Raw genomic sequence first — 17,300 nt, forward strand, 5'->3', positions numbered from 1 at the left:
CTTTCAGACCAGAACCACAAAACACATACATACTTGACTGGTTTATCCACTCTCCAGTAACATAGGCACATACATTTTTGAACCCGAATATTTCGAAATATGTGGGAGGTGCAGTAAAACGAGAGACATTTGCTAAGTACCAGACAGAAAAAATGAAACTGATTTTCAGCAAGGACTGTGAGTCATTCAGTGTGTGAACGGACCCACCCATGGATTTTTAAAGATTTACAAAAGTGCCATGTTTGGTGCAAGAGTCTACAAGGTGTTGTTGTTGTCCAAGTAGAAGAAGAGCTAGGGCAATTAAACCATAGTTAGCAATTCAGAGAATGCACCACTTTTGCAAAGATGAAAATCGTGACCCATTTTTTTGAACCCTAACCATTAACAAAGCAATTCTGAGTCCACTTGCCCTACTTCGATTTTCTGGTAGATTGCAGTTTGCAATAAACATTTGCGTGGGAAGTTTCCAAGCTATAGACCAACAGTAGGCGGAGAACTGGGGAATGTGCTGTGGTATCTTCAGCCAGATATTTTTAAATCCTGTAGTCTGAACACATAAATAGGCCCAGAGTGACCCAAGAGAACCGCTATGAGAGGTCCAGTGGTCCATCCATCTAGGTCCTAAACAGTTCACACATGTAGTGAGAAATGGTGAAGAGTGACATAAAATTTCATAGATCAACTAACCCTGCTTCTATTTTTAGAATACCACTATAACAAAGACCGTACATTTGTCAGTCGGTTTAGGGGTCATGGTCACAATCACTAAAATAAAATTATTTATAGAAAGCAACAAGCCACATTTATTTCAATTATCTCAAGAACAAATTAAAAACAAAGGTTACGTTTTCACCCATGTCAATTTAGTTCAACATTTTTCACTGTCTAGGAATGTGTTTTACAGCTTCATCAGGACATTCAAGTGTAACCATCAGCCCACAAAGGAGCATGGAATGGGCTCATAACACACCTTGCTCAGGTTAAGTGAAATATGTCAGCATTTTTATGACCAAAATTGGGAAAAAACTGCTTGGTCAAGCATCCAGTAACACCTGGTCAAAGCAGTTATCCCACATTTCATGGAAAAACTTGCAATGGCCAGGCTTTTGGCGATATGAGTAAAGTAGATTCTGGCCCACCATGTCCGAGCCTGGGCAAGTCAAAATTAGGGTCTTAGAAAGAAACAGGTTTAGAAAACAGTATTTGCCTAATGACAACAGGTTTTATTTACTTCTAATTAATTATCTTTTCAGCAGAGCTGTAAGAATGCAAGACAAGTTAGAGATATCTGAACCAAAATCATATTACAGTATGAGCTCTATAGGTAAGTTGCACCTACTAGTCATTAGCTTCCAAGTCAGCCAAATACATGATAGAGATATACCAAACAAACAGTGAGCAAAACATCACACAATAAGTGGGTTTGATGCATGTTTACAGTCTAGAACTGTTTGCTATTATCAAATGAGACTGGCATCATACTGTTTGTGCTCCAACTGCTTTAGGACATACGGATATCTCAACTCGAAGGGCCAGATATACTACGCTATTCAGTGATTTCATTTACTTACTCCCCAATTGAGGTGATAACACATTTGTAAAGAGAAAGGGGTCCACTTGGGACATCTTTCCCTTTGTGAATGGGAAACTTCCATGTAAAATTTGAAGTGTTTGTGAGCTTCCCTGAGCAGTGAACCAGAACAGCAGTAATCTGGGGCCCAATTATGGATTTCTTATAAAATGTAGAAATATAAAATAATTTATTTTCCGACAGTTGGTTGCAGTTATAGGGTTTAATACATGTTTTATTTCACCTTAGGAGGGATGAACCTTATCATTTTTTGGTGAGAATATTCTCTGACAATGCTGACAAGTGCATTTGACTCTTTTATTAAATGCAGAGGATTATTTGTAGTATCAACATATGTATGGATATATTTTGGCAGAATACACATACCAACATTTTAGTTCGGGGTCTTTTTAGGGGTGGACTATAAATATTTTCATAGAAAAACACACTCTACTGTGTCCAGCAGGAAAATGTGATTCAGCAAAAAGCCAATATTGAAGGATTAAATGGCTGGAAAAATAGTGCAATTGCAATGCATTATGGATACCGTAGTCCCTGAATCATTATGGAATATATCAGTGACAGTGAGTGGTTGGTGCTAAACAAGGGAAGTTATTCACTAAATTAAAGCACATATAGTTGTAGATATTCACTGATTACCATTGTATTTTCACCAGTGTGTCATTAGAATGCAATTATAATACAGTGGTTCCAATCCATTTGTCCCTTTTCAATGTTTATGTATCTTGTGCCTAAAAGGAGATTAGCTGACTAACATAATTACATATGATTAAGACCCTGAGGGGGTTGGACTGCCTCATGTCTGATAATGGACTCTCTGCAATAAATAATGTTTACTCGTAACGGGATGGTGGACTTGATTTCTCTGCTAGACACAGGAGAGTGTGTTTTTCTATGGAATGTTTACCGTGACGCCAGTTGAAGAGCCCCAACCCGAGAGGCTGGCCGTTTTACAGCATCAAATGTCCTGGAACTATTTGTTTGAAGGCGCCTGCTGGCTACAATTTGGAATGAACATGACGTTAACTAATTGAGGTGAGGCCGCTGTGAGAAAACGGGTGGTCTGCACGGTTATGTGGTGATTTTGGAAAACATTTTGAGGCAGGAGGGTTTGTGGGGGATTCACCCTTGCAGTACCAGCACTGAGAAAGCTTTGACCAAATGCATAGGTGCCTCTATAATGGTGGAAAGTCAAATCTAAAACAATAAGTTTGAAATGGAAGAGCTCTCACCTTCTTTATTACTCCAGATATTTGTTAGACCTGACAGCCTTAGGGTGGTCACCCCTAACTTTTTGGCTGCCTCCCTCCACTTTTTAGATACTGTTTTTGCTAGGTTTAAGACTCTGCACACTTTACCACTGCTAACCAGTGCTAAAGTGCATATGCCCTCTCCCTTTAAACATGGTAACATTGGATCCTACCCAATTGAATTATTTAATTTACTTATAAGGCCCTAGTAAAGTGCACTATGTGTGCTCAGGGCCTGTAGATTAAATGGTACTGGTGGGCCTGCAGCACTGATTGTGCCACCCACTTAAGTAGCTCCTTAACCATGCCTAAAACTCCCCTTTTTCTACATATAAGTCACCCCTAAGGTATGCCCTAGGTAACCCATAGGGCAGGATGCTGTGCAGACAAAAGGCAGGACATGTACCTGTGTAGTTTACATGTCCAGGTAGTGTAAAACTCCTAAATTTGTTTTTACACTGCTGCAAGGCCTGCTCCTTTCATAGGCTAACATTGGGCTACCCTCATATACTGTTTGGGTGGTAGCTGCTGATCTGAAAGGAGTAAGAAGGTCATACTTAGAATGGCCAGAATGGTGATACAAAATCCTGCTGACTGGTGAAGTTGGATTTAAGATTACTATTTTAGAAATGCCACTTTTAGAAAGTGAGCATTTCTCTGCACTTACATCCTTCTGTGCCTTACAATCCACGTCTGGCTGGGTTCAGTTGACAGCTCTCTTGTGCATTCTCTCAGACACACCTCAAACACAGGATACTCAGCCTTACTTGCATACATCTGCATTTTGAATGGGTCTTCCTGGGCTGGGAGGATGGAGGGCCTGAACCTTACATGTCAAAGGACAGTAGCCTGCCCTCAGACAAAGGACTGCCACACCCCCTACTGAGACCCTGGCACACAGGATTTAACTGAAAGGGGACCTTGTGCCCTTCTAAGCCACTCTTTGAAGTCTCCCCCACTTCAAAGGCACATTTGGATATTAAAACAGGGCCTCTGCCCCTACCAACTCAGACACTTCCTGGAGAAGAGAACTTGAACCAGAACCTGCTTCCTGCCAAGAAGAACTGCCTGGCTGCCCAAAGGACTCACCTGACTGCTTTCTGTGAAGGACTGCTGCTTTGCTGTTGCCCTGCTGCCTTGCTGCTCTCTGGCTGTGCTGAGAAGTGCTCTCCAAGGGCTTGGATAGAGCTTGCCTCCGGTTCCCTGAAGTCTCAGGACCAAAAAGACTTTGGGGGTGATTCTGACCCCGGCGGTTCCTTACCGCCGGGGCCAGGGTCGGGGGGAGCAGCGCCAACAGGCTGGCGGTGCCCCGCAGGGCATTCTGACCGCGGCGGTTTTGCCGCGGTCAGAAGTGGAAAACCGGCGGTCTCCCGCCGGTTTTCCGCTGCCCTGGGAATCCCCCATGGCGGCGCAGCTTGCTGCGCCGCCATGGGGGATTCTGACAGCCCATACCGCCATCCTGTTCCTGGCGGTTCTCCCGCCAGGAACAGGATGGCGGAATGGGTTGTTGTGGGGCCCCTGGGGGCCCCTGCAGTGCCCATGCCAATGGCATGGGCACTGCAGGGGCCCCCGTAAGAGGGCCCCACTTTGTATTTCAGTGTCTGCATTGCAGACACTGAAATACACGACGGGTGCCACTGCACCCGTCGCACCTTCCCACTCCGCCGGCTCAATTCTGAGCCGGCGTCCTAGTGGGAAGGGTTTTTGCACTGGGCTGGCAGGGGGCCTTTTGGCGGTCGCCCGCCAGCCCAGTGCAAAAGCCAAAATACCCTCAGCAGTCTTGCGACCGCGGAGCAGTATTTTGGAGGGGGGAAGTCTGGCGGGCGGCTTCCGCCGCCCGCCAGACTTAGAATGACCCCCATTGTCTCTGCAAGAAGGACTCCTTGTGCGTCGAAAATCGATGCACAGCCTGCCAGAAACGACGCACAGCCTGCATAGCAGTGAAAAATTCACTGCACACCGAACTGGAACGACGCAGTCTGACATCACAACAAGAAGATCGATGCAGCACCAGCGTAGTGACCGGAAATTCGACGCACGGCCCACTGGATCAAAGAACAACCGAGCCGCAACGATGCAGCCTGACTTCCAGAAAGGGATCGGCGCAGCGCCTGACGTACGGTAGAAATTTCCACGCAACTCCCACCCAATCGACCCAGCCCCTGTGACTTCGTCCTCTCAGCGCCGGAAATCCACGCATCGTCCCCGGTGCATCCGAAAACCACGCAACTTAAAGAAGATCCACGACCGAGTGCCGGAAATTAAAGTAAAGTCGTCCCTGCGTGAAAACAAAATGACGCATAGCGGTGTGCGGCCCGAGAAACACCTCCCTGTTTCCACGTATCTCCTCCTCTGTGGTTCTTTGCGGAGATTTTTAACGCAAACCAGGTACTTTGTGCTTGAAAGAGACATTTATTGCTTTTAAAAGACTAAAGACACTTCATTTCACTTTTACATTGATATCTCAACATATACGTATTGCATTTTAATCGTTTTGACCTGCATTTATCCAGATAAATATTATATATTTTTCTAAACACTGTGTGGTGTAATTTTGCAGTGCTATATTGTGTTATTGCATGATTTATTGCACAAATACTTTACACATTGCCTTCTAAGTTAAGGCTGACTGCTCAGTGCAAAGCTACCAGAGGGTGGGCACAGGATAATTTGGATTGTGTGTGACTTACCCTGACTAGAGTGAGAGTCCTTGCTTGGACAGGGGGTAACCTGACTGCCAGCGAAAGACCCCATTTCTAACAATATTGCATTACTATACCCCAAATGAAATGGACTTCTTTAAGGAAAGACGAGTATGTGTACTTGGGTAATTTATAGAGGATATGTGATTCTGCAAAAGGACAATATTGAAGGATTAAGTGGATGGAAGAATAGTGCAATTGCAAAGCATTATGGATACTGTGGTCCGTGAATAATTCTGAAATATATCAGTGACAATGACTGGTTGGTGTTAAACAAGTGGAAATAATTCACTAGATTAAAGTACATATAGTTGTAAATATTCTCTGATTACCATTGTATTTTCACCATTGTGCCTTTAGAATGCAATTATAATACAGTGGTTCCAATACATTTGAAGTTTCTCTTCAATGTTTATCTATCTTGTGCTTAAAAGGAGAGAAGCTGACTACCATGCATTTACATATGATTAAGGCTTGGAGGGGGTCAAAGCGCGTCATGACTGATAATGGACTCTGCAATAAATGTCTACTCGTAACCAGATGGTGGCCTCGTTTTCTGCGCTGGACACAGAAGAGTGTGTTTTTCTATGAAATATTAACAGTGACACCCGTTGACGAGCCTCGACCCAAGAGGCTGGGCGTTTTACTGCGTCAAATGTCTTGAAACTATACATATAGCCTATATATATATATATACGTATATATATATATATATACTTTATATATTTATATATACTGGTGATATCTTCTGCTGAGCTTCGCTCTGCATTAACAGGACTATCAATTGTCAGTTTCAAGGCTCTAACGATTCAGAAGAAGACCAGTTGTTCTTCCGTCTTTGTTGGTTTGCCCACTCCAGCCCTAAATGATTTGGCTGTCCCGCATCCAGTTGGTTAACCTACATAACCAAGAGTCATCACTGAGAGAGAGGCAAGTGATATTGCCAGAGCCAAAGCCCTTCCATTGGTGGTGTGGCAGAAAAACATATTGTTTTAGGGCATAGATAATTGAGGAGCATTTTTCTGCAGGTCCTTGAAGCCCTGAGTCTTTTAGCAGCACTCCATTAGTGAATATTTTTGGGAACAAACATGGGCCAAATGTTTTGGGATGGATAAATGTAGTGATCTTCTTCAATGTCTTGTAGAAACACATAGGCAACAAGGCCAAGGAGATAAAGAACTGAAGAACAGTAATACTGCTAATTTTTACGTGCAAGACATCTTTACCTCTAATTTGAAACTTCCATTCAGTTTGAGAAAAAGCCATTACTTGAGTTGTGAAGTTCGCCCAGAGCAACCACCCTGCCAATATGAGCATGTTCATTACCATCTGAAGTCCTCAGCCCAAGCTGCTGCCCTCGAACTTCAATAATCTTAAATGATGTTGGCTGGGAGCACATGTGTAGCCCATCTCAAAATATGTTTTGTGTATTTGTAAAGTGCACTATCATCCACAAGAGGATCCTGGTGTTGAGCAGGTATGTCTTCATAGCCCAGCCTAGGGTATATTTGTTGACTGAAAAGCCAGGCCTGCAGCTTCTTGCAGAATTCAAGAAGTGAGAAGGATACTCAGATGTGACGAGCCTCGACCGCGACACTCACTGACGAAGTAGGAAGTTCTTATTCTACGTTTTCGGAACAACTTAAAAGAACGCCCGTCCACCTGAATTGGTTCTGTGTATGGGTGCAGTATGTGCGAGTAGGAGTCCTGTGGAGTAAAGCTGTCTGGAAGGTTGGTGGAAGGAGATGCGACTGTTTAGGTAGGTGGGGTCTAAGTTGTGTAGGGTCTTGAATGTGTGTGTGGGGAGATTTAAATTAACATGATTGTGTATCGAGAGCCAGTGGATTCCCTGAGCGGTAATTTGAGTTCTGTGTGGGATGTTGAAGATAAGTCTGGATGACGAGTTCTGGATGGGTTGCAGTCTCCTGGTGAGTTGTTTGGTGATCCCAACCTAGAGGATGTTCCATAGTCCAACTTGCTGGTGACTTAGGCATGAGTGTCAGTTTTTCTGGTGTTGCTTGGTAGCCATTTGAAGACCTTCCTCTGCATCTTCATGGTATGGAAGCAGGATGTAGTGTCTATTCTGACTTGTGCAGTCATGTCAAGTTAGCTGTTGATGATGATTCTGTGGTATCTGGCATGGGTGCTGGGAGTGGTTGTGGGTGAGTTTGGTCACCCAGCTGTCGGAGTCCCACAGCGAAGTGTTCTTGCTGAAAATCCCTACTTCTGTCTTGTTGGTATTGAGCTTGAGACAGTTGCCTTTCATCAAGTTGGCGATTTCAATCATACAGGAGGTGAACTTGTTTATTGTGAGGGGGTCTGGTCCGGAAGGGAGAGCATGAGGTATTGTCGGAATAGCAGAAGTTGTTAACATTGTGTGTGGGATGACATTGGCATGAGTGATCATGTTTTCTTTGGAGGGGGTGAAGATAAGAGATGAACCTTGAGGAACTCTGCAGATTTGTTTCAGGTTTCTGAGGATCAAGGTGCCAGGCTGACATCTTGCTCTATCAGTTAAGAAGCAGCAGATCTTGCAGAGAGTGTGTCCTTAGATATCAGTGTCATGCAGGTGCCTGATGAGGATGCCGTGTGAGACTGTGTCAAATGCTGCAGAGAGTTCCAGGTACATGACACTATTGAACCTTAATCAAATACAGCAATGTGGCTGTGGTTAATTACCTGTGAAAGAGATCAATTTAAGTATTCCACCCATGATTATTTGTTTTTCGTACTCCGTTTACCTGCATTTGGCTCTTGTTGAAAGAGCGTCAAGGAATCAGTAAACTCAATTCTAAGATAACTTTGTTAATTAGAGCAATGTTGTAATGTAACCCTTGCCTGGCTATGAATCCCCCGAAGATATTTGTTTTCGAGATTTTTTTTGCTGTCCACTGACTTTTAAGGCCACCTATATTAAAATGTAGTTTGTAGGCAATTATAAATAACTGTTTTTGTCATTTGGCTATTCTTTACACTTGGAATATACCTCTATATTTTTTAAACGTTTAAATGGTGGGGTAATTCTTGTAATAGGATTCTATAGAAGTATTTACTCCAGGGGGTGCGTTGTCTGAGATGGACACTGGCTCTTTTATGGCAGACATGGCTTTCTGCTTTGCACCCAGTAGTTCAGACAATTTCTTCATTTGCACCTGCATGCTTCTGTGAAACATTGCTTCTAGGTACCATGGCAGAGCATGAAGAATTGCAACATTTGATTTGGTTGATTTTATGAGATCACACGAGGATGCCGAATTGAATTCCATCTCCTACGAGCTAAATATCAATGGTGATGAGCGTGCCCAGTGATGAAGCATGGCACCAAAGGTAGATGGTGACGTAGTGTACTTTTACCCTTAGTACTTTTGAGTACAGAAGGCACAACCATCAAGAATAGGTGTCCACCTGGGATGACTTGAACTTACCTCAAGATACATTTCTCCTTTAGCTATGCTATCTTTCTATAGTTTTGTTTTTCATCTTCAGAGAAGCCTGTACATCGTATAGATATTTAGCTAATATATCCGAAATGATTTGCTTTATTATGGAGGTTAGACTCTGTTGTTAAAAAATGTCTTGGCTATTGAGAATGAAGGGCCTATCAAAATCTGTTGAGATGGTCGGTTTCACTTGCTGTACTCTTCTGTATAGTGCAATGTGAAGCTTGTTGCCAAATTTTCACCTGAGTTGGTTTTGATTCTTAGCCGACCTTGACTAGTATGCCTTTGCTATTCCACACTGAGTCGATAAATACCACATTTTGCTTAACACATACATGGAACACATGCATGGTTTGTTGATACCTATCATTTTACACAATATGCACAGATCAAGTGTAAGATGCACTCATCCTCCTCCACACAGTCGCCATAGAAGTTCCTCGAGGCTCTGCACAATGTTTGGAAACATTCCAAAGTATCTCTTTGTCTTACAATGAATGTATCATCTCCTTGTTTGTCTGGTCAAAGCTGTGGATTTCTTCAGATTTTTAAGTAGAATTTCACTTGACAGCCTGTCACTTGTATTTCATCAGAGTTTCTTGCGCACTATCATTGCTTCTGCTCTTATTCTGTGGTCTTCCTCTTAGTCCTATCTTTTTTCATTTTTGAAATTCAAGTGATAATCGCAATTAACACAGTCCCGTTCTAAAGACTCTGTAGTGCCAAACTGGGCACCTTCTTCACAGTTAAATCATTAACTTCTAAGATTTCTTCATTTAATTTTATTTGCAGTAGGGATACTAAGAGAATAGAACAGCATTAAAACACTTACACATTTATGTTTATGGTAGTCATTGAGTGGTGGAATGTGATTAGCTATATTAGCTACCTTTCGAGGGCAACTGCTCAATAGTGCTCTCAAAAATGATTCAGCAAATACCAGGTAGTCTTCACAATTTTTGGTATTTCCAGTGTTTAATTTGAGCCAGTGGTTTTCGGCGCTCAGCACCGGCACTCAATTGTCAACACCAGCACTTACCACAGTCTTCCACAAGGTGGTGCTGTTTGTCTAATTTGCAGATGAGCACAACAACAGGTGGTTATTAATTTAATATACATTAAAAATGCCTAATGTCTCCTACCCAAGTCAAGCTTATAGCTTTAGCTTCCTGGAATAATCTGAGTTGTCACACTTGCACATGTGTGATGGTTAGTAGTTCTGCTCATATGGTCATTGGCAGTGCTGACAGGAACAATGGGTGGTGCAAGCCGTAGTGGCCTCCTGGCAAGGGCTCTGACACTAATTATTTGCAAACTATGCACTGACTAGTTCCCTCATGGTCTTCAGCAAATCTCTAGATTTAGCACCTAAGTCTCAACATTCCAATGGGCTCTCTCCCCGGGGCTCCGTCTTTTGCTGCCACTGATCAAAGCTGGACTACACAGGAAACCTAATATGCTTTATCTTAGATTTCAGTAACTTCTCCATTTCTTCGCAAAGTCCTTACTAGCAAAATGTTATCAGAAACACCATTTTGTTCCTTCTCTCAAACATTCCATTTCCATTTACCACTCGATACTTGAGTTTTTGTTCTCTTAATCAGCGCAATCAGGCAAATTGCCCCAAAGGAGTTTACCAGTCACCGCCCATTTCTTACCGGTATTTTTCCATGGAGTTTTACTGTTCATGGCTGATTCATGATGAGAGAGTTTGCTGGTGAAACTTTTCTCTTATTAATATTTTTGCTTTTCAAAAAACTTAACACGAGTTTTCAAAATCTATTTCAGTTTAAAAACACTTAAAAAGTGTTCCTTAGGGCTTTCTGTCTGATCCCCTAATTCTAGGATACCCAACATAGGTCCAGGACAACTCTGTTTACGGTTCTTTATATTTGAAATTCTGACATTTTAGATCCCACTGTGCTGACTTTACTGGGCATATTAATTATTTTCCCATTATTATAAATTTCTGAGTTGGATTGACCCAGCCATCTGAAGACACAATTAGCTTTTCTGTTATGACCAAGTACTGAATGTGTTAAAATTCGGTTTTAGGAAGCTAATTACAGCTGCCATGCTTGGAGAAGCATACATACCATTTGCTATCCCTGACCCATCTGATTCTCGTTCATGCAGCTTGTAAATTTCAGTAAGGCATATACCACTACTACAGCATCCGAATTAAAGAGTTTAGTTGTCTGTTGTATTCAATATTAGCAAATTATATTGTCATGTATTATTTTAAACTGTTCCATTTCGTCTGGTGTTGCCTATGCTTCACTTAAAATACAGTATGTCCTTTTCATATTGTAACTGTTGCTTGGCCTACCGAAATTGTCATCCAATAAATAATTGTTTAACTGATTCAATTCAAAGACAGACAGATGTTGCTTTTGACCAGAAACACTCTGAATTTTTAATTAGGAAAATTGACGGAACCAACGTAGAAGATGATAACATTGAACTGACTGAAGAAGGAAGGCCCGTGCAAGCTTCCACGCCCAAGCCACCACTCTTTGACTGCTACTGTTGCGGGGTGCCGAAACGTTATATCATCGCCATCATGAGCGGTTTAGGATTTTGCATTTCTTTTGGGATCCGGTGTAACCTTGGTGTTGCAATAGTTGAAATGGTCAATAACAACACAGTGTACATAAATGGACAGCCAGAAATCCAGGTATGTGAACTTGTAGACATATGTTTCTTGGATAGCTCTGCTGTGCTAAAGGATTGTACTGTACTAAAGTTGTCATTGATATGCCTTCTTATGCCAAACTGCAAACGGCTCATTGACCAATATCAGTGCGATGCATGTCCATTGACTACATAGACAGTTCATAATCACCAATGAATTTCTTTCCTTCACAAAGACCAACATTCATCTTTACAGCTCTGCGAGGTTATTAGTCAGCATACCTATCACTTTTAATTTTGTGCCGGAAAATAAAATTATCCGAATGCTTTTGTCGACTGCTATGTTCAAACAATTTAACTGACTGATGCTAAGGGCATAATTTCTGCACTGGGTGATGTGAGCAAATGCAAGTGGACGCACGGTTGATGCTTGAGAATGACCCTCCAGAGGCCACAACTTGCTAACCCACAAACCAACCACTGGTAAAGCCACTAGGTCTCGCCTCTGTGAGATCTATTGGCATAGTCAATGTTTTTTAGCCAGGATGCATAGCATCACAGTGGCTGTGCTGCATGGCTAGAAGTAAAAAGAAAGTGCTTTGACGCTGTCATCACTGACCGCTTTACAGGTTTTCTTTTTGCTTTCGACTATGCTTCAAGGCTGCCACACAGCTGTACAACATGGCAAAGAAACACTGATAAGCCAAAAAGTTATACTAGTTGGCTTTCTGTGTTTTCAGCCATGTTGCACAGCTGCGTGGCTGCTGTGTAGCATGGTTGAAAGTAAAAAAAAGTGCTGTGATATAGCTACCGTTGCCTGCTTCATAGCACTTTTTAAAAAACTTTCAGCCATGCTGCACACCATGTAGCCTGCTAGAGAAAATGGCTTAAACATCTGTGACAAAGCCAGTAGATTTCACATAGGTGAGACCTATTGGTTTTGTCAGTTCTTGAAAACTAGTATATGGAGGGCTAGAAATTGAACTTTCAGAGCCAGAAAATAAGATGTACTACACTTTTACGCCTCCTCGCAATACTGAGACAACCCAGATTTGGTTCCTTGTAGGCACCATAAGCCATTTTCAGGAGTTGTCTGACTCATTTTAGGTTTGGGCACCATATTGTAGTGTGGTCACAGACCCATTTTAGTTGTTTTATGAGTTCTATTTCTCACTATTATTTTAGCTTTATTTTCTTTTACCAGTATCTGGCCTTCTGCTAGGGAGCTGACAGAGGCCTGGACCCCAGTTCGGGATCTTAATTTTGCCACTTGTTATTTTACTGCTCTAAGCTCAGCAGAAGCGGTCTTTGGACACGCCCCTTGAGCATGCCCCCTATTCACCCTACATCCTATTTCTTGCCCATGACATCACGCCCGCGCAGCCTCCTTGCAAGATTGAGACAACCCATATTTGGTTCCCTATAGGCACAAAGTGCCATTTTCAGGAGTTGCCTGGCTCCTTTTAGGTTTTCAGCGCTATATTATAGTGGGGTAACGGTCCCATTTGAATTGTTTTATGTGTTCTATTTCTCACTGTTATTCTGGCTTTATTTTATTTTATCAGTATCTGGCCCTCTGCAGAGGCCTGAGGGTTTGCTGGACCCCATATCTGGATCTTATTCTTAATTTCACCACTTGATACTTTATTGCTCTATGCTTGGCAGAAGCAGTCTTTGAACATGCCCCTCGGGCACAGCCCCTATTCAGCCGGCGGCCGAGTTGTTGCCCATGACACCGTGTCCGCATAGCCTCCTCGCAAGAGTGAGACAGCCGAGATTTGTTTCTTTTTAGGCACAACGTGCCATGCTCAGAAGTTGCCTGGCTCCTTTTAGGTTTTGGGCACCATATTGTAGTGGGGTCATGGACCCATTTTAGTTGCTTTTATGAGTTATATTTCTCACTATTGTTTTAACTTTATATTCTTTGAGCAGTATCCGGCCCTCTGCTAGGGAGCTGGCAGAGGCCTGAGGAGTTGCTGGACCCCAGTTTGGGACCTTAATTTCACCACTTGTTATTTTACTGCTCTACGTTTGGCAGAAGCGGTCTTTCGACATGCCCTCGGGCACATCCCTATTCACCCGGCGGCCTATTTCTTGCCCATGGCAGTGTCTCCTCGTAGTAGGTGCACGCAGCAGGTGCATCGCTAGTGCACCTCTGGCACGCCAAAGGCAAGCCCAGATTGTGCCATGCACCAGAAATTCTGGCCTTCTTCTTAAATACTCTAGAGATGCTTTGCTTTCTCTAAATATGGGAGGTAAGCCTTCATGCTGTAGTCATTTCAACTTTAGCCTTTTACTGGATAGCTATGTCTGTGAATCTTTCTAGCTTGTCTGTCAACCTGAATCTGTTTTAGGTCGTATTGCAGATAACGCTAAAGCTTCTAAAGCTCCCCCTAGATTGATGATTTATGATTTTAAGTTGCTTACTTCCGAACGCTTGTTCTATGAGTAGGCATAAATATGAGCTATTTGACTACCTTGACTCTGTGGGCCTCGACATTACCTTTGTAACTAAAACCTGGATTGATAAGGCTTCAGCTCCTGACCTGGCTGAGGCCCTTCCATCCGGTTACAAAATAAGTAGATAGGACAGAGAGGTTAAGCGGGGACAGGACTTGCAGTTATACACAAAGATGACTTAAAGATTGCTTTAAATTAGAAGTCATCTCAGACTGTGAAGCTCTATCTTTTTGCTGTAAAGCCAACCAGAACACTACTTTTATGGGCTTTTGCTCTAAAGACCCCCTGGTTCCTGAACTAGGTTTCTAGAATCTCTCTCTGACTTTTTAGAAGGCATTGTGTACTTTGTAAACTTCACTGTTCCGGGGGATTTTAATTTCCACCTGGAAGAGCTAGGTAGTTGTGACACAAGCAGACTCTGTGATAATCTCTTGAGCTTTGGCCTTAGACAACTGGTGAACGCTCCCACCCATGTGGCAGGCCACACACTGCTTGGTATTTTTTCTAACTACTCAGGGCTTAAGCTGGAAGATATTCTTGAAGTTATCTGGTCCAACCACATGGCACTGCAGTTCTGTTTCCACACTAAAGCTAGCAACCCCTCAACACCTACGTCACCACAGACTAAATGGGTTCGGCCTGAGGGAAAATAAACAGCCAAGAGCTGACTGGGATTTTTGAGGCCTCTCAGCCCTCTTTCTCTAGGGATATACATGTGTCGGTATGCAGTTATGCAAACTGGATGAACAATGCAGTTGATAAGGTAGCCCCGTTGAAGAAGATGAAATCAGATAGACCTCGTATCATGGCTCCTTGGTTTTCACCAAAGCTTAGAGATATGAAAACGAGCTGCAGACAGCAGGAACAAATCCTGGAGAATCAATTACTCTCTGGAAGAAAAAGCAAAGTATAAATTGCTCATCCAGGAGTATAAAAAATGATTAAAACTAAAAAAAATAGCCTATTTTACGGCAGAAATCAGTCTGCTACAAATTTACCCAGCAAACGTTTTCAAACAGTACAGAGATTGTCCACCCTTCCGACAGCACCTCTCACTCAACAGCAATGCGAAAGCCTAGCTGAATTTTTTTAAAATAAAGTTGATGCAGTCTACAGTGATTTTTTGCAGAATTTCTAGGACAGACTCTTTCTATGTAACTACTGCTAACGTAGACTTGGGCCACCCAATCTTCAGTGAGTTTCCTCTTCTTTTACCCAATCGAGTGGCCATCTTATACATATTGCTAAAGCCAGATCTCCATCTGACCCATGTCTGGCAAAGATACTCCACAAGATGGAGGGCTTTATTGCCAACCCCTGTCCTCTTTAATCAATGATATCCTACAAAATGTTATATTCCCATTGGACTGGAAAAGGGCTTCCTTTACTCCTTTACTAAAAAAAAGTATCTCTGGACCCCCATGAAGACAAAATCTATCGGCCGATGTCTCGGCTTCCTTTGCTGGCAGGAATTGGGGAAGACATCTTAATATCTCTTTCACTGAATATCTTGACCAGAACAATATCCTGGAAGATGCTCAGTTTGCCTATTCATAATGCTCACAGCACAGACACAGCCCTAATAGCAGTGACCGAGCAGGTGAGGGAGATTCTGGATAAAGATGGGAAGGCTGCAGTGATCCTATTAGACCTATCTCTGCCTTTGACAAGGTGAGTCATTCTGTTCTTTTCGATTCGATTGGCAGATATAGACCTATGGGATTCTGCTTTAAATTTGCTTTACTCCTCTCTTGATGAAATGGAACAATGAGTCTCTTTGGGAGACTTCACTTCTAAGCCTTCTACACTTCCCTGTGGGACTTCTCTTAGCTCTACTCTGTTCAATATTTATATATTTCCCCTCCTTAAACTGATAGGGGCTTTTGGGTATTACTACAGGTTCTTATGCAGATGAAACCCAAATTGTGATATCCATCACCAACAACATCGATGAGGTAGCCTTACGTTTTAAAAACTGTATGCCATCAATAGTCAACTAGATGAGCACCCATTGCTTTAAGCTCAATTCTGGGAAGACAGAAGTGCTCCTAAACTAGATTCATCCTTATGGAATTCCTCTTGGTGACCCGAATCTTTCAGACCTCCGCCCACTCCAGTGACCAAAGTGAGAAATCTGGGTGTCATCTTTGATCCCTAACTCTCTTTTATGGATCAGACTAATCAGTTAACATCTTCTTGTTACTTCACTTTGAAAATTGTGAAGAAAACCCTTCTATTTCTACCTTATCTGCAGAAAACTGTTGTGGTATCTCTTGTTCATTCAAAACTGGATTATATTACAATGCCCTATATGCTGGGGCCCAGTCTGGGATTTTAACAAGACTACAGAGACTTCAAAATGCTGCTGTATGACTCCTAAAGAACCTAAGGAAATTTGAATTCGTCTCAAGGTCCAGGAATGAACTTCACTGACTTCCTATTAAAGTAGCTTTTAAATCCCTTTGTATTTCTCACAAACTCCTTTATCAACCAGGCTGTTCCCCTCTCAAAAATAAGAGTGCTTGGCACATCCCTCCTACAAGTCTTTGATCATCAACAGCTAGGAAACTTAGTGTTCCCTGAACTTTTCAAGCCTCCTGGGGTGGTAGGAGTGTTTCCTATTTTACCTCTCATCTTTGGAATCAAATGCCATGACACTCAAGGAACCAGCCCAACTTACTATCCTTCAGGAAACTTATAAAAACTTGTCTCTTTACTCATCCTTTATAGCGCTTGACCGAAGCAGCATTTCAATCTTTCGGACAGAAGGCAGAGCCGAGACGCCCACAGGCATTTGTGCGCTCCACAAATCCATAAACTCAACTTACCCATTTCAGGGTGCAGGTGGCCAGTGACTGCAGGATGACAGCACTGGAACAGTTACCTCATGTCCATGCACATGCTGCCCTGCTCTCACACTTAGGCCCTGTGTGCGAGCACTGACGAGATTCGCACGGCATCCTCTGACTCAGGACTCACAGTCATTGGCATAGGTGACATCCCACGTCTTTGCAATAACAGGGTCACTTACATAATGCCCCTGCCCCCTTTAAAAAAATCTCAAAAGCCCACTGTCCCCTGTTATAGCAGTGCATTAGATAGCTTGATGGACTTGTGCACCTGCAGTAGAAGTTTGTTTCCAATCTCAAAGGGTTGATGGAGCCTCTCATCCTTCTGAAGTGTTGGCCTCATAACAACACTGTGTCATTAATAGCACACCAAA

General features: G+C 42.7%; 1 protein-coding gene across 1 annotated transcript in view; it reads left to right on the forward strand.

Annotated features, from left to right (window-relative positions):
• Positions 1 to 17,300, forward strand: part of SLC17A8 (solute carrier family 17 member 8) — a 315,037-nt gene that overhangs the window by 33,093 nt on the left and 264,644 nt on the right. Inside the window, exon 2 of the mRNA XM_069229602.1 lies at positions 11,408 to 11,660. Within this exon, the coding sequence (XP_069085703.1) occupies positions 11,408 to 11,660 (253 nt within the window). The remainder of the gene's footprint in view (positions 1 to 11,407; positions 11,661 to 17,300) is intronic.

This window comes from Pleurodeles waltl, chromosome 4_1, assembly GCF_031143425.1.
Source record: "Pleurodeles waltl isolate 20211129_DDA chromosome 4_1, aPleWal1.hap1.20221129, whole genome shotgun sequence".
Lineage (NCBI taxonomy): Eukaryota > Metazoa > Chordata > Amphibia > Caudata > Salamandridae > Pleurodeles > Pleurodeles waltl.